This window comes from Rhinolophus sinicus, chromosome 17 (assembly GCF_057876585.1).
Source record: "Rhinolophus sinicus isolate RSI-liver-muscle chromosome 17, RSI-T2T, whole genome shotgun sequence".
Lineage (NCBI taxonomy): Eukaryota > Metazoa > Chordata > Mammalia > Chiroptera > Rhinolophidae > Rhinolophus > Rhinolophus sinicus.
In genome coordinates this window covers 35,871,036-35,890,880 of record NC_142517.1, presented here as the reverse complement: position 1 = coordinate 35,890,880, position 19,845 = coordinate 35,871,036, and the positions used below count along the sequence as shown (strand labels likewise).

The 19,845-nt window shown below is 37.0% G+C and overlaps 1 protein-coding gene across 14 annotated transcripts in view; it reads right to left on the bottom strand.

Moving 5' to 3' along the window:
• Positions 1-19,845, bottom strand: part of LOC109449436 (multiple epidermal growth factor-like domains protein 6) — a 717,515-nt gene that overhangs the window by 205,402 nt on the left and 492,268 nt on the right. For all 14 annotated transcript variants that reach the window (XR_016019751.1, XR_012494689.2, XM_019735715.3 and 11 more), the window contains one exon: positions 1,805-1,927. Coding sequence is in view for 12 of the 14 variants with exons in the window: in XM_019735715.3 (XP_019591274.3) it covers positions 1,805-1,927 (123 nt within the window). In the remaining 2 variants the exon portion in view is untranslated. The remainder of the gene's footprint in view (positions 1-1,804; positions 1,928-19,845) is intronic.

Sequence of the window (19,845 nt, the reverse complement as noted above, 5' to 3'; positions counted from 1 at the left end):
TCACCAAGTAAAGCTAGAAATAAATTACCATATTATCAATTTATTTGTACAATAGGAATTGAGCTTTAAGGAATAGAAATAGAAAAGATAAACCATAATATACTATCTAACTCCCTTTTGACCTGATATCATTAAAACAAAAATTGGAAAATTCAAGGGCAGTGGTGATGAGGAATAAGGATAGAGCTTAATGATTTTACTAAGAAATAGCTAATAACTACTAGGGTTTAGAAAATTAATTTTACCAATAAGTTTAATTTTGTTGGCTACTTGTGTATTTATTTTGCCTTATCACAAAGACCAAATATCAAAGATTTATATAAATCACTACTTTGCAAAATATTTTTTATATCAGACGCAAAAATTCACCTGGTCCACCTTTACCGATAAATACCGCAATTGCAAGTAACGATAATCCTGCTGCTCCTAAATATTTGAAACTGAGAGAAGTGATAATAGGAATTTAAGGATATTACCAGCTGAAGACCTTGTAGGTTGGGGATGGGGATGTGAAAGGGATTCCTATTGCTAAAACCAAATCCTGCAAACAGAAAAGGGTATTTTAATTACCTAACTATGCATGTCCTACCACTGTGCCTGCTGCAGATACATTCAGTATGATACTGAGTTCCCTGGATGTTAGGGTATGACTTCTATCTATTTCACTCGACTTTGGAAAAGTCTTTTTTTTTTTTTTTTTTTTACCCTCTCAGAACCTCCACTTTCTGTTATCAAAATCAGACCTCTGACTAGGACATTTTTAGCTATTTCCCTTGGCCTGCTCTCATTTCCTGTAAGACATGTTTAGAAAAAGAAAGACGGAGCACATATTATAAAACTAGGTGAAATCAGCTGATTTCTATTCCAAGTTTCATAATTACAGAAAAGTTATAAAATACCAATAGTTTTGAGTAGATGGACTACTTAACAAGCCCTAAAATAAATTAGCCAGCAATTAAATTGTGCTGTATAAGGTGCTATTCTTTTAATATAATAACTGTTTTTTTAAGGAACCTGGTGATGAAATTTGTGTTTCCCGATGCCATCTAAGGATCATCATTCAAGAACAACAAAAAAAACTTTTATGTAAATTACTTCAGTTAAAACAAAAAAGAACATTTGTAAATCATACAGGGAGCATAGTATTTTCAAATTTTACTCTGTTGGTTTTTTTCTTCTGTACGAAGAACATACTCATTTTAAGAAATGTATAGAATTCAGAAACACACAAAGAAGACTTAAAACAATAATGCTAATGCACACAAAAATCCAAGAACATGTTGATGTACAATAAAGACATATAAACCTCATATTTAATGTATGTAGTTTTAACCATTCTTGAGCAACTCTAAACTGCTTGGCATATAACCTTCTATAATTTTTGCTTTTATAATCATGAGTCCAGTTCTGAATCTGGTATGAGATGAGAGAACATTGTAGCTACTGATTGTAACAGGCCAGCATCCTCCCTTCGTTGTGGCTCTGTGCTGTCCTTGCTGTGTATAAGCAACAGTTAGCAAATTTCTACTTTACCACATATGGCACAATGATATACTATAGAAACATTCACCCATTTGGGGATTCAAATTTTGCTTGTGGATGTTAATTTCTATATTTCCTTCCCCATGTTTTTGTCCTAGCTTTCTAATATCAAAAAATCTTTTTATATTCTAAGAAATAGAATTGTACTTTCAAACTGGTAGCTTCTATAGATATTTTTACAAAAACCTTCCCTTCCTGCCTCTACATGGGCAGGTTGATTTTCAATGAAAACGGCTTCAAGCTGGTTCTAATATTTACTCACTTAGGCAGGTGCGTTCATCAGCATGGAGTCTGTATCCTGTATCACATTCACAGTGGAAGGTGCCCAGAGTGTTAATACAGCGCTGCTGGCAGCCTCCATTCACCACCACACATTCATCGACATCTAGAGGAGGAAGACAGATGGCCAGGATTACAATGCCATTCCAATGTCAGCTTCGGAGAAGTGGCACAATGTTTCTTTGATTCACGATATGTGTTATACTGTACAAAGGCACGAACTCTGTTGTCACAAATCTGTGCTTGTTTGATCCATTTTGCTCCATAGTGTAAACAAGGAAATGTAGGTAGAACTTTTATTGAGCTTTTTAAAGCCAAGGAACAATGAACTTAAGGATTGCCTCACAATTTTCTACTTTCACATACTGGTTAATTAGACAGATCTGAGACAGATATTTCCATGGGACAGGAAAACTGGAGGGAAGAATTACAATGAGATGCTCTATCTGAAGCAGCACACCCTAGTAGAGGAACACCTATAATTATTCTGATACTGCTGAGAAAAGCTACTAATAGAGTTAAGCCCTTGAATCTCCTTCTCATGTGCTATGGTGGACATCAGGACAGAGATAGATAAATTAAACTATAATCATTGTTTGGAGTTCTTAAAAATACATCAGTACATTTTCTTCATTGATTCAGCTTCTCCCTTTTCAGTCAGGCTTCCGCTTTCTAAAATACTTAACGTGTTTATGTGAGAGGGTACTTTAATTTTAGAAAAAAGATATTTAAAAAGAGGTCAAGACTCCTGGTCACCTGTGAGGTCAGACAGTTATGTTTGCAAATTCATCCTAGGAAAAGTGCTACATCCCTCATTGCTGAATATCACTAAGGTCACCTTCGAAGTACTTGACCTGGGGAGCTATGTACTGAAGCCACAACCCTTCAAAGCAATTTTGGAACTCTTTTCCGGGAATGGCCATTAGAATGGTTGTCATATTACCCTTTATTTCCTGAATGTCATCAAAATGCTTTCCTTTCAATATTTCCTTTATCTTTGGGTAAAGAAAGAAGTCATTGGGGTCCAGATCAGGTGAGTAGGGAGGGTGTTCCAATATAGTTATGTGTTTACTGGCTAAAAGCTCCCTCACAGACAATGCCCTGTGAGCTGGTGCATTGTCGCGATGTAAGACCATGAATTATTGGTGAAAAGTTCCGGTCATCTAACTTTTTTATGCAGCCTTCTCAGCACTTCCAAATAGTAAACTTGGTTAACTGTTTGTCCAGTTGGTTCAAATTCCTAATGAATATTCCCTCTGATAACAAAAAAGGTTAGCAACATCATTGCATCTAGTTCGCGAACTTAATTGGCAGACCTCGTGTGTCTTATGATCAATCAAGGTCATAATAAATGAATATAATATCAATCTTCTTTTAAGAAAGGCAAACCAATTTATTTCTCAGAATCTGTAATTCCTTGTACCTTCTATAATCAATGCCTATGTATCTGAAATTACTAAAACAAGAATATTTACAAACGTTGGGATAGCTTTTCAGATAATCAGTGGATTAAGAGTTTCTAAATTTTCTTGTTAGGAAAATATTTTTACTCAAAATTTATGTCTTTTGGCACATGTCAAAGTAAAAATCAGGCAGAGAAGTTGACACTGGCATGGGAAAGCATGTTTCATGCACAGAATGTCCCTGAATTCCCATGCCCCAATTCCAGACATTACGGCAAAGAATGTTGAGTATGAATATTTTTCACTAAAATATGTTATAATAGACAATTAGTTTTACATGGAGTGAGGTTAATTCCACAGAGCAAAATCCTTATTTGAGAAGATATACACATTGAGAAGGAATACTATTGTAATGTCTCATTACAGGACGTTTTCATGCTAAAATCATCTGATCTGTAATGAATGTTTTGTACTATAATAAAACTAGAGGAGTTAACTGAAGAAAGCAAAAACAAAAAAATGTTCTTTTACATGGCAGTGTTATTTTTATGAAAATGAAAATATATACATATGAAAAATATATTGTCACAAAATAAGTTCCACATTTTAAAATTACTAGTCCACTATTTTGTATATCAAACTGGATGTACACAGTTTATCCAATCTAATATTTTCTTTCTAAAATTATATATCCAGGAGTAATTTCAGATGTTTTTAACGTAATCTTATTTTAGAGATAAGAACCACTGACTTTTCCAAGTATTAGAATTTTTATTAAATTTTGAGTCTGTGATAAACATACCTCTAAGTCTTTTTCATATAAACTAATGTCACATCAGAATTCTCCATTTGTTACTTGCACTTTATGCAGGGCTTTAATATTTACGCTAGCTAAATTTTTATCTTTCTAGCTTTAGAGTATTATTCCATAGAGATGATATATACTTTTTAAACTTAATTCTGTCAACCCCTGAATTACATATCCTTTCCAGGTTTTACACATTTTAGACATACAAATAAAATTCCCAAGAGTACTATGTTTTAGATGATAAAACATCAAAAATTGCCATCATCAAAAATTATTATAAGTTTGCGAACTTGTTGCATCAATGTTAACATTTTTTGATATCAGAAGGATTATTCATTAGGAATTTGTACCAACTGGACAAACAGTAAACCAAATTTACTATTTGGAAGTGCTGGAAAAGATGTGTGAAAAAGTTAGACGACCTGAACTTTTTGCCAACAAGTCATGGCTCTTGCATCACGACAATGCACCAGCTCACAGGGCATTGTCTGAGGGAGTTTTTAGCCAGTAAACAAATAACTATATTGGCACACTCTCCCTACTCACCTGATCTGGCCCCCAATTACTTCTTTCTTTACCCAAAGGTAAAGGAAATATTGAAAGGAAGACATTTTGATGACATTCAGGACATCGAGTGTAATACGAAGACAGCTCTGATGGCCATTCCAGAAAGAGTTCCAAAATTGCTTTGAAGGGTGGTATCAGTGCATAACTTCCCAAGGGGAGTACCTTGAAGGAGACTTTAGTGATATTCAGCAATGAGGTATGTAGCATTTTTTCTAGGATGAGTTTGCAAACATAATTGTATGACCTCATATATCACATTTGTGTATTTAAGTACATTAAAATGTCTTAAAGGATGTGTACAGATATAAATGATTAGTTCTGAGGAGTGAATAAAGATATATAGACTGGTAAAGTGCAGGAACTGTATGTGGGGTGTTGGACAAGAGATTTTATCATATCTATGTTATAATTTTTACAAGTAAATATTATTCAGGTATTACTTGTGTAATTAAAAAGTAACTTTATAGAAAGAATATATTATGACGATCTTCCTTTGTCCCTACTTCTCAAGCTTCAATAATTTTCTGACAAAAGAAACCAATTTAGTGTAAAACAGAAAAATCATAAGAGTGGACACTGACTTTAAGAATGAGTTGTCTTTCAATATGTTTTACTTTGGTCATATTCTTAATTGGCCCCGGAACTATAATTAAAGTACTATGTTGGAAACACACACATAAAAATTATAGTGAACCAAACCTCCTCTTGTACTTTGTGTCAGATAATGTTAGAAAAAATATCTAAGTGCTGAATCTCACTGGCCTGTCACCTTGCATTTCTGAGACTCAGTTTTCTCATCTACATAATGACGACCATATGTACTATGCTATGATTTATTTTTTTCCTTTCCTATTCCTGCATAATATTTTGGAATAGATTACTAATGCCATAGATTACATGTAGAATTTTTTTTTAAAGGTAATTTTATTTCATTACATAGTGGAACTAACAATAGAAGGCCATAAAGTAAGAGTGCATGACAGAAACAGCAGCAGCATGGGAATTCAAGGGAGAGAAAATCCATTTGGGCTAGAGTGATGAGGGAATGTTTGAGGTAAAAACAGAACTGAGCACGTGGATAAGAAGGAGTGAGTGCACTCAAAGGTGCAGAGGTGTGAACGTGCCGTGTCTGAGATTTAGCAGTTAGAACTGTCAGGATGGAAAATAAGGTTGGCAAAGGAAGTGAAGTTGAAAAACAAACCTAAAATCTTATTTTAATGAATTTGAATAGCAAAGCGTTCCTCTTCCTGCTTTAAAAATGCAATGGGCAGGTTGAGACTCAAGAGGCTATGTTCATTCACACAGTAGCTAAGCAAACTTATGAACAGTTTTTAAAAAAGCAGTCATTTATAAAATAGTACCAAATACAAAGTAACTGATTTGACTTCCTTTTTCTTTTTGCCCTTTCAGAATTCAGTGAATTTATTTATTGTTTGGGCATTGTGTAGCCCATCGTCCTCATACCAGGCAGCACATTAGAATCCTGGTGAGCAGGTAAGATAACTATGCCTTGGGTCTTTAAAGAGTCTGATTTAATTGGTCCAGGGTAAGGTCTGAGAATCCAACACTTTAAAAGCACCCTAAGTGATTTTGATGTGTAGCCAGAGTTGAGAACCCCTGACTTAGTTAATGTGTTAACCACCCAGGGATCTTGTTAAAATGCACATGCTGATTCAGTAGATCTGGGGCTGGAGGCTGAGATTCTGCATTTCTAATAAAACCGAGGTAATTTTGATGCTGATGGCCTGTGGACCATACTCTGAGAAGAGTGTAGATAATCCTCTGTTCAACCATTAGTGTCACATAGATCACACATGTCATAATTTGAGCCAAGTGAATAAATCAATACTCTGACCAAAATATTATATATAAACTGGGGGTGTCAAAAACATGTATACAAGTGGACACTTTGGACAACGTTGCTCAAGCAGTAATTTGCCGTAATCAGAATTGTCTGGGCGCTGATGGTGACATAGAGACTTTCTGTTTTGATCGAAAAATACAGTGAATGCTGCTGGTGACTACCATCCAATGGAAAGGCAGGGATCTTCAATATGGGAAGCAGCACGTCGAACCTTAGTAATAGTGTGTGACAAGTTTCAATTTGTTTGGTGCAGTCGGTTGTGAGTTACAGTTGAGAGAGGTATGTTTTCAAATGTGCCATCAAATCCTACTCCATCACACATAGCTTCTGGTATAGGCAATTTCTGTCAAATGAAAACATTATGGAGTGTCTTTATCCACCTTATTCACCTGATCTGGCACCGTGTGACTCCTGGCTCTTCTCCAAAGTCAAAATGATTCAGGACATCGAGGCAGCCACAACAGTGCAACTAAAGATACTCATGATAGAGGACTTCCAGATCTGCTTCAGATAGTGGCAAGAATGATGGGTAAGTGTGTTCAAAGTGAGGGGGAGTATTTTGAGGGGGATTAATGGCAATGTGTCTTTTACTGTAATAATTTTTTTTAATTTAAACGTTCACCGTATTGTTTGATCACACCTCATTCATAAATATATATTAATTATTTACTAAAACCTCCAAAAATAAACCACCAATATTTTCCAAAATACTCATTCAACAATAGTTAATAATTTTAAGACAATTTTAGCATTATCTGTTATTAGAAATGACTTGTTTCTATAAAATATGAAGGACACATTAGTTCTTTTCTGATAGACTACCTCTGATACAGGATAAAACCAAGTTAAATTGTCATTATATCAGACACTCATGCTGAAGCTGTCACAAGTGATTTTCCTTCCCATCAAGATTCTGCCCAACAGAGTTAAAAACCAGAAATGTCAATATTACATTAAAATGTTATTATAAAGTATACTTCATGGGAAGAAACTATTTCTCCCCAAATTCTGAGTTATATCTTCATGTTTGATGCTTACAGAAAGCCTTGCCCTTAAAATTAGAGCTCCAGGACACTGCTGGGGATAGTGGTAAAGTGATTAGAATTTTTCCAGCATTTCACTATGATATGGACCAAGGATTTCATGACTTTTATACTATAACAGAATGTCAAAGAAAATCAACCATATCTGCTTTTTATTTTTTATTTTTTAATGTCCTTTTTATAAATATTTCTGCTGCATTTATCCCCAAAACTATTTCCCCAGATGGTCACAGAATATAATAGCTTAAAGAAATTTACTTTATTATCAAATACATTTTGCACATAAAAGCTCCCTGAGACAACAATGATCCACTTTTGCTTCTAAACAACAAAAATTGTTTCATATTATTTTTCTTAGACTGTGCAACCAGAGTAAGATAAATTATTCTTCCATTTGCCTTTTAACATACTGTTTTCAGAAATCTATTGATTGAAAATAAGTGTTCCTGGATTGCTTTATTGTTGGAGATTACATTGTAGAAGTGTAAGGTTTGAAGGAAATATTGAAGAATGCAGTGAAGATTCCACTAGATTTTTCCATGTGGTTTTATTTTCACTCTGTTCTACCATACTACTTTCACTCTGATACGCTATAGTACATCAAAACTGCTGACTTTTTGGTTATAATTCTGTAGTGCCTGATTGAATGAACTCCTTAAGGTGAAAGATCCTGTTGTATTAAGCATTTTCTGGCATAGAGTCGATATTCCATAAATGTTCTATGACTGAATAAATATATGGGTGGTTTGAGAGTCTTCTCAAACCACAGCATTCAGTCTTCTTTTTTGCCCATATTTTTCAATGGCTTTCTTAGAATTGGACTGTGATGGCACTTACCTCCTCTTTATCCTTGCAGTAAATTCTTGATGTTTGTTTTTGGCCATTTACACATAGCTTTAAAAATCCAGGGCACAAAATAATTTCTAAGTTTGCTAATGAACATATTTGAACTGTGTCTGTAGTGAATATTCAGTGGTTGCCTGCTTGGGACTTACTCATCTTTCTTCTTCACACATATGAAATAACTCCAAAGTTTTCCTTTAGGGAATTTCATCTCTTTCATTTTAGAGAAGTCATGTAGTTTATGTGGGATTGATGAATACCAGTCCTCTCCCAAATCCAAGGTGGACTCTACTGGGTATACTCTCATCTCAGTGAATTGGACCAGGTAATTTCTTCATTAGCAATAAGCTTTCTCAGGAATTAATGAATTCATTCAGATGTGATCCAGTGAGCATGAAGCTCAAAAAAAAAGTCGGGATTCCTGGGACGTAGATGCCCTCTTGCTCTGGAAATTTTAATGTGTGCATGTGAGACATTTTGCAGAAGCCATCTTACTCCATGAGTGAAGCTACACTAAAGATAAAGCAAAAAAACAGGGCAGAACTGAGGACTCACAGAGAACAGAAGTTGGAGCCCTGATCGAACGGTGCCTGAAGTCCTACCTTCTTTGGACTTCTCAGTCAAGTGAATAAATAACTCTCTTTTGTTGTTTACGCATTCTGGGTTTTATAATATGCTTACTTGTAAGTAAAATCATCGTAACTGATACATGAATACTGTAAAACCAGTGTGTAAGAGGAAGTCACCAAGTGCAGCTCAAACTCAGCATATGCTTTTCAAAAAGATTTACTGTTCTCTAGTCAATAAAATGATTTAATCTATATGTCGTCAAGGGTCAGAAAAAGTCATTTAGCTCTTCTTATAGCATGCATTGGAGCAATTCAATCCATCAAAATTCTAATGAAATTGGAGATGTGTCACAATCATTGTTTTTTTTTTTATTACAAATATTAAGGGTTTACCAAACTGCCTGGGCAAAGTTGTGGTACATCTGATAGTGCCAGAGAGGTTGAAGATGTCTTCTTGAATGGCTACTTCACCAGCCCTCTGTGAGTGATCCTTCCTTAGCTTTTCCCCAACGCTTGGCCTCTGATTCCTCCTTCTGTTTCCATCTTGGTAGCTAAAATCTCTGGTAGCTTCATGCTCAGTTAGTAGAAAATAAATGCATGCTTGTGACTTTGAAGATACTACTGTTTCCCTACCTCCTGCCCTTGTAAAAAAAACACACTATATATATATATATATATATATATATATATATATATATATATATATATATATATATATATTAATGTTACCAGTTTTCTAGCCTAGATATTCACCCAGAAATAAACTTTTCTCAGCAAAAACCACCAAGTTCACAAAGAGGCAAACAGGACAGTGATGTGTATTTTGAAAAGAAGGACAGTATTGGAAAGAAACAAAGCTCAAAAGTCTTGTGCTGAAGATAGCACAGTGCGGGCTTTCATAGAAAATGGAATTTGTTTGGTCTACGTGGAATAAAGATTAAAGGGAAAATGCTAGAGATGTGGCTGGTCCTGATCTTGGAGAGCCTTTTCTGCTATACCAAGGAACTCTAGCTTGACTTCATAGACAACGGGCACCAGCAGGGCAAATAATAGATTAGAGGAATGGGAGACTGAGAGCAGAAAAGCCAAGTAATAACTATTGCCAAAATCCAGATGAAAGATAATGAGGACTGACCTAAGCTAGTAGCAGTGGCAATAGAGACATGTGGACAGATGTAAAAGATGTTAAGGAGAGAAAAATCAATATAACTTGGTTATTAACCAGATGTGATGGAGAAGAAAGAGTCAGGTCAACTGCCTTGATCGATTTTATGGATGGTTGTGGCATTCACTGAAATAGCACAGGAGGAGGAACATTTGATATGGGAAAAATAGTTCAGTTTTGGACATAGATGATTTGATGAGCCAGTGAGATGGGCAGTTGGGTATATGTAGTAGGCAACTGAGTATGTGGACTAAAATCAGGAGAAAAATATGGGCTGATTTTTCAGTTACCATCTATCTACCTGCACAGGCTTAACCATTTGGAGTCATCATTGAGACTTACCTGTCCTTCACCCATCTCTGATCTAATACCGAATTTTACTATTATAAAACTTACTTCCTAAAACTTATCAAATCTGTCCACTTCTCATCTCCATTGACAGCACTCAAATCCAAGCTGCATGGATGGTTACAATAGACTACTAAAACTCCCGCCACATTCACCATTGGGGCCTCCAATATATTCCTGCTGAACCAGAGCAATGTTTTAACTACAAAAATCTCATCACATCACCCATTCCCCCATTCCTGTCACAGGTTTATACCCTTCAATAACTTCCCATTACTCACAGGATAAAACTGAACAAACACCAACATGATCTGCACATCTCTGTATAGCCTGATTTTCACCTCCTTTTCCAATTTTAACCTCCTTTTCCAATTGTTATCTCTTTCCTTCTACCATTTTTAGCAATAATGACCTTCTTTAAGTTCCTTGAAGACTCTGTACTCCCTTATACTTCCGCCTTCCTTCCGTTACTTACTGAGTATCTACGATTCTTGTAGCTATCCACCCAAGCACCACTCAGGGAGGGCTGCATTTCTCCTTCAATCTAGGCCAAATCTATGTGTTATACTTTTGTAGGGCTATCTTCCTTTCCTCTGGAGCACTTAACTCATCTACAGTAGTATATTTGCATGTGTGATTATTTGTTTGATGTCTGCATTCCCCGTTAATAACTAAGTCCCATGGAAGTAGAACCCTGCCAGTGTTTGCTCAGAATAATAATCCCAGTGTTTGGCACACAGAAGATGCTATATAGATATTTGTTAAATAAGTAAATGAATGAAGTACAGAGTATTAGGTATCTCCATATAGATAACTCAAGCCACAGGAGTGGATTTCACTAAGCAAAAGCATGTAGATAAAGAAGAGAAAGGAGTGTAAAAAAGACCCCTAAGAATATCCACATTTAAGGCAGACTGAGGTAGGATAGACAAAGATGACCAAGAAGGTAATACAGAGAAGTAGGAGGAAAACTGAGAGAATCTGGCATCATGGAAGCTGAGGGAGGGGGAATTTCAAGGAGGAAAAGGTGGTCAACACAGGAGAAAGATGTCAAGTAGCAACTGGAGCATGCCCACTGGATTTAGCAACAATAATTCACTGATGATACTGATGAAGAGGAGAATGCTAATGAATACAATCCACCTAACAATTATTGAACATTTACCATGTGTCATGCACTGCTCTAAACTCTTTATATAGATAGTTATTAACATATTCAATACTGAAGAAAGCCCTATGTAATAGAGACCGTTATTACCCCTACGTATGGGGGCAGAATGTGAGGGACAGAAAGCTGTTTCAGTGGAGTAGCTGAAATTGATTCTAGGTTGCAGTGGGTTGGATTGAAGAAGTGGGAGACAAAGAAGGGAGACAGAGACTTAAGACATGTACTAAGTATAACTGCTAAGAAGAGGAGGTTGTAATTGGACAGGAGGGTGTGGTAGAAGGAGAGGGTTTTTAAGGTGGACGAGTCTTTCAGTAGTTTAAAGTCTGATGGGAAGGGGCCAATAGAGTGGTTTGATTTAAAAAATGTAAGAGAGAGGGAATTCTCAAATTATTGAAAATCTTAAATTACGTTAGTGCATCCCAAGAGAAGTTATACTTTGGGAGAAATCATCCACTATGGGCCCTGAGCATCCCTACACATTTTTGTTGGGTACGCCAAGAATGCAGAAGGCTCTGCTCACTCTTCATACAAGACATTTTTCAGAGCTGTATTTTTACAGAGAGATGAGCTAACATCTCCCTCGAGAAAACGAGCAGGCTTGTTTCCGCTAACTAAAAAAGTGGTGGGTTCCTCAAGTTCAATGTTTCCCTGGTATAATGTGACCAACTGAATCTGCAGTCATCCATAATGAGCCCTTTGTGTTACTGTGGTGGGCTTTAGGGGGCATGGAGAATTGACACAAACAAATGAAGCTCTGGCTACTGCTTTTGCTGTGAGGAATGAAATCCTTTGTTTTTGACCCAGGAGTCTCATGTCTCCTGTCAGCATCCATGAAACAGTAAAAGGTTAACTTGCTAGCATGACAAATAGGGTAAACCCAGACTCTGCCCAGTTCTGGAGACTATACAGAATAGAAATTATACATATAATTGCTCATTACTCTGGATTAGAAAGAGCATGTCCATTGCAGAGTAGAAGGACCTTAGAAGCCACAGAGGATGTTCCTGTCTCCTCTCTGTTTCACCTATGCTTATTAGTTGCTTGTAGCCTTGAAATTATTAGTAAAGCATGATCCTGGGTAGGTCTCTTATATGCCTGAGACCGATTTGCCAGTCTGATCCTTTGTGTTATCTCAGAAGGGAAGAAGGAAATGATGTCATGCTAGTGTGCTGTCCTATGATTTTAAAGAACAGTAAGGGTGCAAATACCCAATCTAGGAAACCAACAAGTTGACTCTATTATTAACTTCTTGGGGACAGGACAGTATGTGTTTTGCTTATCACTGTGTTTCCAACACATAAGTCAGTGTCTGGCCCATGATATATGCACAATACTATTTGGTGAACAATTGGGGGAAAAAAGAATAAACAAGTAATGGATAGCTGAATTTGCAAAGAAAGAGAACTCAGCAAAAGAGACTGAGAAGGAGCAAGAGAAGGTGGAAAGGAGCAGGACAATGTAGAATTCTGGTACTCAAGGAAGAGAGTCTTTTTAAAGGAGAGTGAATGACACTATCAGTGCTGCTGAAAATCAAATAATATGGAGACTGACAATAATATGGTAGATTTGGAAAGTATAAGGTCTTTATGTTAAAGTGCAGAATGTGGATAGCAAGTTAGCCTTTGGGGATGTGTATTTCTTTACATGTTTTTTTTAATTTCCAAGCCCAGAACAACCTATTGAAAACAGAGCTGTCAAGTTCATGCTTTCATGGGTCTATTATATTGCTGCCTCATCTATAACATGACCCAATACCATGCCTAAGGACCACAGAGTGACAAAGTTCTAGTATACTATGACACAATATTGTCATCACGGTCTCTCTGTGTGAGGAAGCAGAAGCAGTGAAAATAAAGCAGAGCTTACTACATAATCATAGTTACTACATAATCTTAATACACAGAGATTACTAAAAACATCAGTTTGACATGTATTTAATGATATGGAAAATTATTTTTGTATTCCATAGTATTAGGCACCAATGGTACAGGAAAGTGGGCAATTCAATAAAATTAAGCCTGAGCAAAAATTCATATAGTTGGTTTTGCTTAACTAATTTTTTTTCTACATACAGTTCAACTCAGTCCAAATACATTGATTCTTTTCCAGTTTTTAAAGGACCAAAACCTCTATGGGCTGAGAGCTAAAAATGTTATTTCCAGGGTATGGCACTCACCCTGGTCGTTGGGTTAGAGAAACAGAAACCTTGAACCAAACCCACAGTTCACTCCCTAAGAGAATAAATGATATGATCTTCTGAGAAAATTTAAGCAGAACAGTGGCTGGTTCTGCTTCTCCCCTTTCCCTTTGAGCCTAACATAACTCTAGCATTTAAGTAGTGCTTAGTAAGTGTGTCCTAAATGAACAGTGAATGGTGACACACACCTAGAGCAGGAGAAGAAGGGCCATAGGAGATGGGAAGACCAACACAAGGCTTGGAAATTGAAGGCAGATCATGAATAATGGTTGTCTGGATGACTGATTGAGATAATTAAGTTCATCTCAAAATTATTCAAGGACCCTTCTAAAGACCATTGAATATCTAACTCTAAGGCTCTCATATGAATGGAGGTTGTGGGGAGGGGGCACCTGGAGCTCTGGATACAAAACAGGTCATCACGTGAAAAGTACGTATTTTCCCAGGTGTTCAGATACAGGACAGAATATATACTGGAGTTCTATTACATAGATATATGGAGGATAGATAGATATATGGAGAGAGAGAGAGAGAGAGAGAGAGAGAGAGAGAGAGAGAGAGAGAGAGAGAGAGAGAGAGAGAGAGAAGCCTCCAAGCCCAAAACTTCTGTCTCTAATTGATTATATGAGTCAATAGGAAAAATCTGAGAAAGTCAATGTGAAGCTAGCATTTTCATCTCAGGTGGCTTGCTTTGATTAGTCTTATCACCACATATCAGATTCAGGAAAGAATAAAATCTTTATGGACATGAGAGAGGAAGAGACAGACAGCCAGCAGCCAGCAGAGAAACTAGGCCTATGGCTGATACGGGGCCTTGGGTGGCTTTTTGTCATGGGGCAGCTGGGAGAGCAGGATGAAGATCCGGAAGCTGGGCATTAAGACTTAGAAAAGAAGCTTAAAAAACAACCTCTCTCCTTTCCAATACCTCTGATTAACCCTACCTCCTTTTAGTCCAGTTCTCCACATCCCAGTTGAAATGATCAAATTGGCTAAAACAAATCGGCTCTTTTAAAACATCCAGAAACCTCACCCTTTATACAATGCATGCATGCATGGCCGTTTGATAGAAACTGTAATAATTTGAATTGGTATTACGACTTCGCAGGGCTCTAGTTATGATTTTACCTGCACAAATCTTTTTTCGTCTTCTCTTTTTCCTGATTACAGAGTTCCTCTCTTGCAGGCTGGTATAGAGGATGTAAGGACTGTTACTACCCCTATACTCTATACTTACCACCAGACTACAGGGTGGGCTCAGGACCCTGACAGAGACAACCTGAGAACACCTAGTCACACTACTTATGGAGGGCACGTGACCCAAGGCAGAAGAAACAGACTCTTAGCATGGACTTTGCGCAAGCAACTAGGAAAGCAGCACTCTTTTCTATAGGATACTTGAAGTTGCTCTTTATTTATATTACAAAAAGTTGACTTTGCCGTATATTTTTGTGAATATAATTAAATTGTATGTCATTTCTAATGCCACCTTTATTTCTGTTTCAGTAAAACATTTATTAATATGCTAGGAATAATTGATTTATTCAATTGTAGAACTTGAAAGGACTGTAAAAGATAAAGCAGTCCAAACTCCTACACACTGCAGGAATCCCTTCTTCAATATTTTTAACAAATGGCTATTCAGACTCTGATTAAACACTTGCAACTGTAGAGAGCTTACTGCTTTATTCCTTTTATGTCTTCTTCCTATTACACTATTACTTCTTTGTCTCCTCCCCCCATCCTTTTGTATTTATGTAACATAAATGCATTACAAAATATTTGAACGAAACAATCGCCAATAACTACATATTTTTTCAATATGAGAAAGTTATTTTAAAACAAAAAAAATTATAAACAAAATAGTGCAAATAAAACAATGCAACATTTCGCTAATTCATTTATTTAGGAAAATTGGTACCTTTCTTTAATTTGTACGTTACTACTTTAGAGAATAAACATTTCATGTTTAAGTTATACTTATTTTTTTGGCAAAATATCTGTTTATGCATTTTGTTCATTATTAAATTACATTCTCCCGTTCTTTCTCTGTACCTTTCCTTGTCTGATGTTTACTCAAACAGGTACCATTTATCATAAAATATCACACTAAAAACAAAATACCTTTTTTCAAAGTTTTTTTTTCCTCTTTGCCAATAGCTTTTAACCAAACTTCCAAGATCAATTTAATTTAAAGTGCACCTCTAGACTACCCAGGATTTAAGCATTTGATTATAAATCCATTAAAATAAGTGTATTCCCTTTTAATGTAGTCACTTAACCTGTAGTTAAATGTGACTTCTATTATTATAAAATAGCTCACGTATAATCTGATGTTCTAGTGCTTAAAATTATCTTAGAAACATTAGTATTTGTAAATTAAGTATAAATGTGCTGAATTCAAACCCTGAAGTTACTATTTACAAAAATTAGTGCACTGATTATATTTAAAAGCGCCAACTGGAACAAAACAATATTTCCATTCTCATTTCTTTTGGAAAGCACAAATTTGAAACTAGGAGAAAATAGTTTAGGGATCTTTCCTTCTTAAAATTTAAGAATCATCTAAAAAGCTTCCCCCCGCCCCCCCCCCCCCCCGGAAAATGTATTGCCTATGGAATTACATATTGATGATTTCATATATTGTATATCTAGAAAAGCAAATGAATAAAATTAAACATAAAAATAAAAGAGTTATGAGACACATCTCGCCTTCACCTCTAAACCAAAACATTAAACTGTTTTGTTTATTTGAAAGTGTCAACACCTGAAGACCTAGACTATTTCCTAGTATGACTCCAAAAATTCATTTGTTTATTACCCCATTTCTCTTGAGTACTTGCCTCTCCTTTCACTGTGGCTCCACACCCTCATCGAACAATTCCTCATTCCCTCAAGACTTCCCTTCCTCTCTCCTCCCATCCAGGACATCATGCTGTCCCACTGGTCTCCAGAATCCTTTTCCTCTGATCTCATCCCATATCTACTGTGGCGGTTTTGAATGACACCCACCATCCATCAAGGACAACTTATCCATTCGCCTCAGTACCTAGGACTCACAATACTTTCAGAGACCCATACAAATGTTTTAATATCTTAACCTTTTAAGTTGAAGAAAATATTTTAATATATAATATTAATACATTCATCTGTACATCATTATAGTCATAAAATACACGTTTTATTTTATTTTATGTTTTAATGGAAAAAGACACCTAGTAAGACAAAAATACGTAGGGCCCATTGAAATCATAATGTGGCCCTGCCATCCACTGATTCTGCTTTACCTCTAAAGATACCAGCCAAGGATAGTATTACTGAAGAAACTCTCACAACGCTTTCAGCTTATAATAGTTCCCTACTGAATTCTCCAGTGACTATTCTAAGCTTTTTATATGACACACACACAATTACACATGCATGTACACAACACACACACACGCATACACACACACACACACACACACACACACACACACTCAGAAGCAGCTCCATGGGCATGATACCAGTACAATGGTAAAGAGCCCTGTGCTTGTGGTTTAATGCTGTCTGTACCCTCCCTGCCTGTACCCAACTGTCTTGAAATATCGAATACTTTTATGTCAGCATTTGTGTTTGATAAGTGAAGTCAGGTGGGACAATGAAGCATGAACCAGGGACTTGGAGACTCAGCTCACCCATCTGTCCATCTCCTACTACCTTACCTTCCCCTTTGGCGTGGTTCTTCCAGGCGGCCCAGCATCCTCCTCCCTGCCTGTACCCAACGATCACTGCTACTATAATATTTGCTGCCCCCACCTCTCTATGGGGGCCTGAGCACAGACTGGGAGAGGGTCAGGGTTTGGCGAACCGTATCTGTGGCATTTTGGCAGGTTATAGCAGCAGCTGGCCCCGCTCCAGGCTGGCAGTATCCCAGGGCATGTCTGGAGGGTGACTTTACGGGGGTGAGCCTTCCTCTCAGCCCTGATCCAGGACCAAGTGAGTCTGAGCACAGAGAGCCCTTGGGGTTTGTCCATCCATTGTGCACAGGGGTGTGAGCTAGTTGGAAGGAGAGAGACACTTTCCTGCTCCCAGCCAGGGCACCGGGTGGGTGCTCAGGCACACATGTGCTGGATTGTCACATGGGACTACCTGACACCTATGAATATTTGTACTTCCCCAAGTATCTCCGTGCCCCAGGAGCACAATGCAAATAGATGGGATGAAAGAGAAAGACAATTAAAGAAAACTAAAAGTTTTAGATGATAGTATCTAGAACAGCACTTCCCCCCCAGCCCCTGCTTTCTGAACAAAAGCCACACATTTTCATTTTGCACTGGGCCCTGGATATTAGGTAGATGCCCCTGCATACATTTCTCAGGTTCCAAGAGACGCTCCCCTTTCATCCATTTGTGAACCTTGAGTTAGCTGATGAAAACTTTTCTTTTTCTATCACAAAATGCCTCCTTTTTTCCCTCCTCTTCCTCTTGTTTCTGTGGGTTCTAAGTCAATTCCTCTACATCATGCCCTGAATCCAATTCCATTTCCAACCTCTAGGCTTTGTAACATTAGTTATTCCTTTCAGCTTAACTCTTCCTCTCTCCCTTGCCATTGGCTATTTTTCCCTGTGTCTTCTATTTTCCACCCTCTCTCCCCACCATTGTGCTACTCCTTCAACTTCAAATACCAGCGATCCAACAGTTACTGTCTCTCTTCATTCTCATCCCTTCCTCTGACAGTTTAGCTGTCTCACTCATCATATTGCTAAAACTGTCTGGTCAGAGGTTTCCTAAGATTGCCTAATCGCCAAAGAAAATTGCGTGTCACAGTCCTAGTACTTTGGGCCTTTCTATCGATGTCAATAATATTGACAGCCTCCACTTTCTCATCTCTCTCTCCTACCTTGGATTCACTGTCCTGACACTTTAATGATTCTCTCTCACTTCCCTGACTACTTTTCACAGTCCTGGGCATTTTCTATTTTCCATCCTATCACATACCAAATGGAAGTTTAACAGAATGCCCAGCAGAGATCTGAACATATCTGAAGTTGGAACATTCCATTTCCTGGACCCATAAGTAGTGCATGCTTTTGAGGGTGGATACTGGGGTTCGCCATTGGGATTAACATTGCCTTTTTTTTTTTTTTTTTTATAAAAGATTTCCTTGTACTCTTTTATTTATGAAGAAGTCCTTCAGGAATCTCACAATCAGTGAGGTAACTCAAATGCAGATACTTTAGACTGAGAAGTGAAATATTCAGTTTAGTATATAAATTAATACATTGGCAAACTATACTTTCATCAAATCAGTCATTCCTTCTGTCAGAGAATTTTATAACCTGATGCCTGAAAGTTATTGGTTATTTGCTGAAAGTTATTATTATATTAATAATTTCCAAAATTCTCAGTCTTCCTGATGCCTCCAGGATGGTGAACTCCTGATATCCGACTTGAGGTCCGTCTTCTCTCTCGCTATGGCCTTCCTTTCTAGACTGACATCACATTACTTTGCTTTCTGTACTTGAGGCTCTAACCAAACTGTGTCACTCAGTATCGCAGAGGCTTCCCGCTAACTCCATGTTTTGGCTCATTCCAGTCCCTGGACCAGGAGTGAGCTCTCCATTTTCCAGAGGCTGAAATTCTACCACCCTTCAGGTCCCAGCTGAAATTCCTCATCTTCATAAAGACTTCCTTTATTCCTCCAAGTGGACATGATTTAGTTCTCAGAAAAACTCCTATACCATTTTTTCTGTCCTTCCACTAACGAACATTATAACTTGCCTCATAATTATTTGTAAATATTTTTTATTTTCTTCCATTAAAATGTAAGCTCATTAAGGATATAAAACATGAAAAATTAGTTTTTGCAGTTATCACTTTCATTAATCAATGATAAAGCAAATTAGCCTTGTTTAATTCCTGCGAAGTCAATGAAAAATCTATTACCAGTCCCATTTAAGATATGTGTGGAAACTGAAGCGGAGATAAATTTTAAAATTTGGCCAAGGTTTGACAGCACCTAAATGACAAAGCCAGGATTCAAATGCGTAGTTTCTCATGCTAAATCTAGT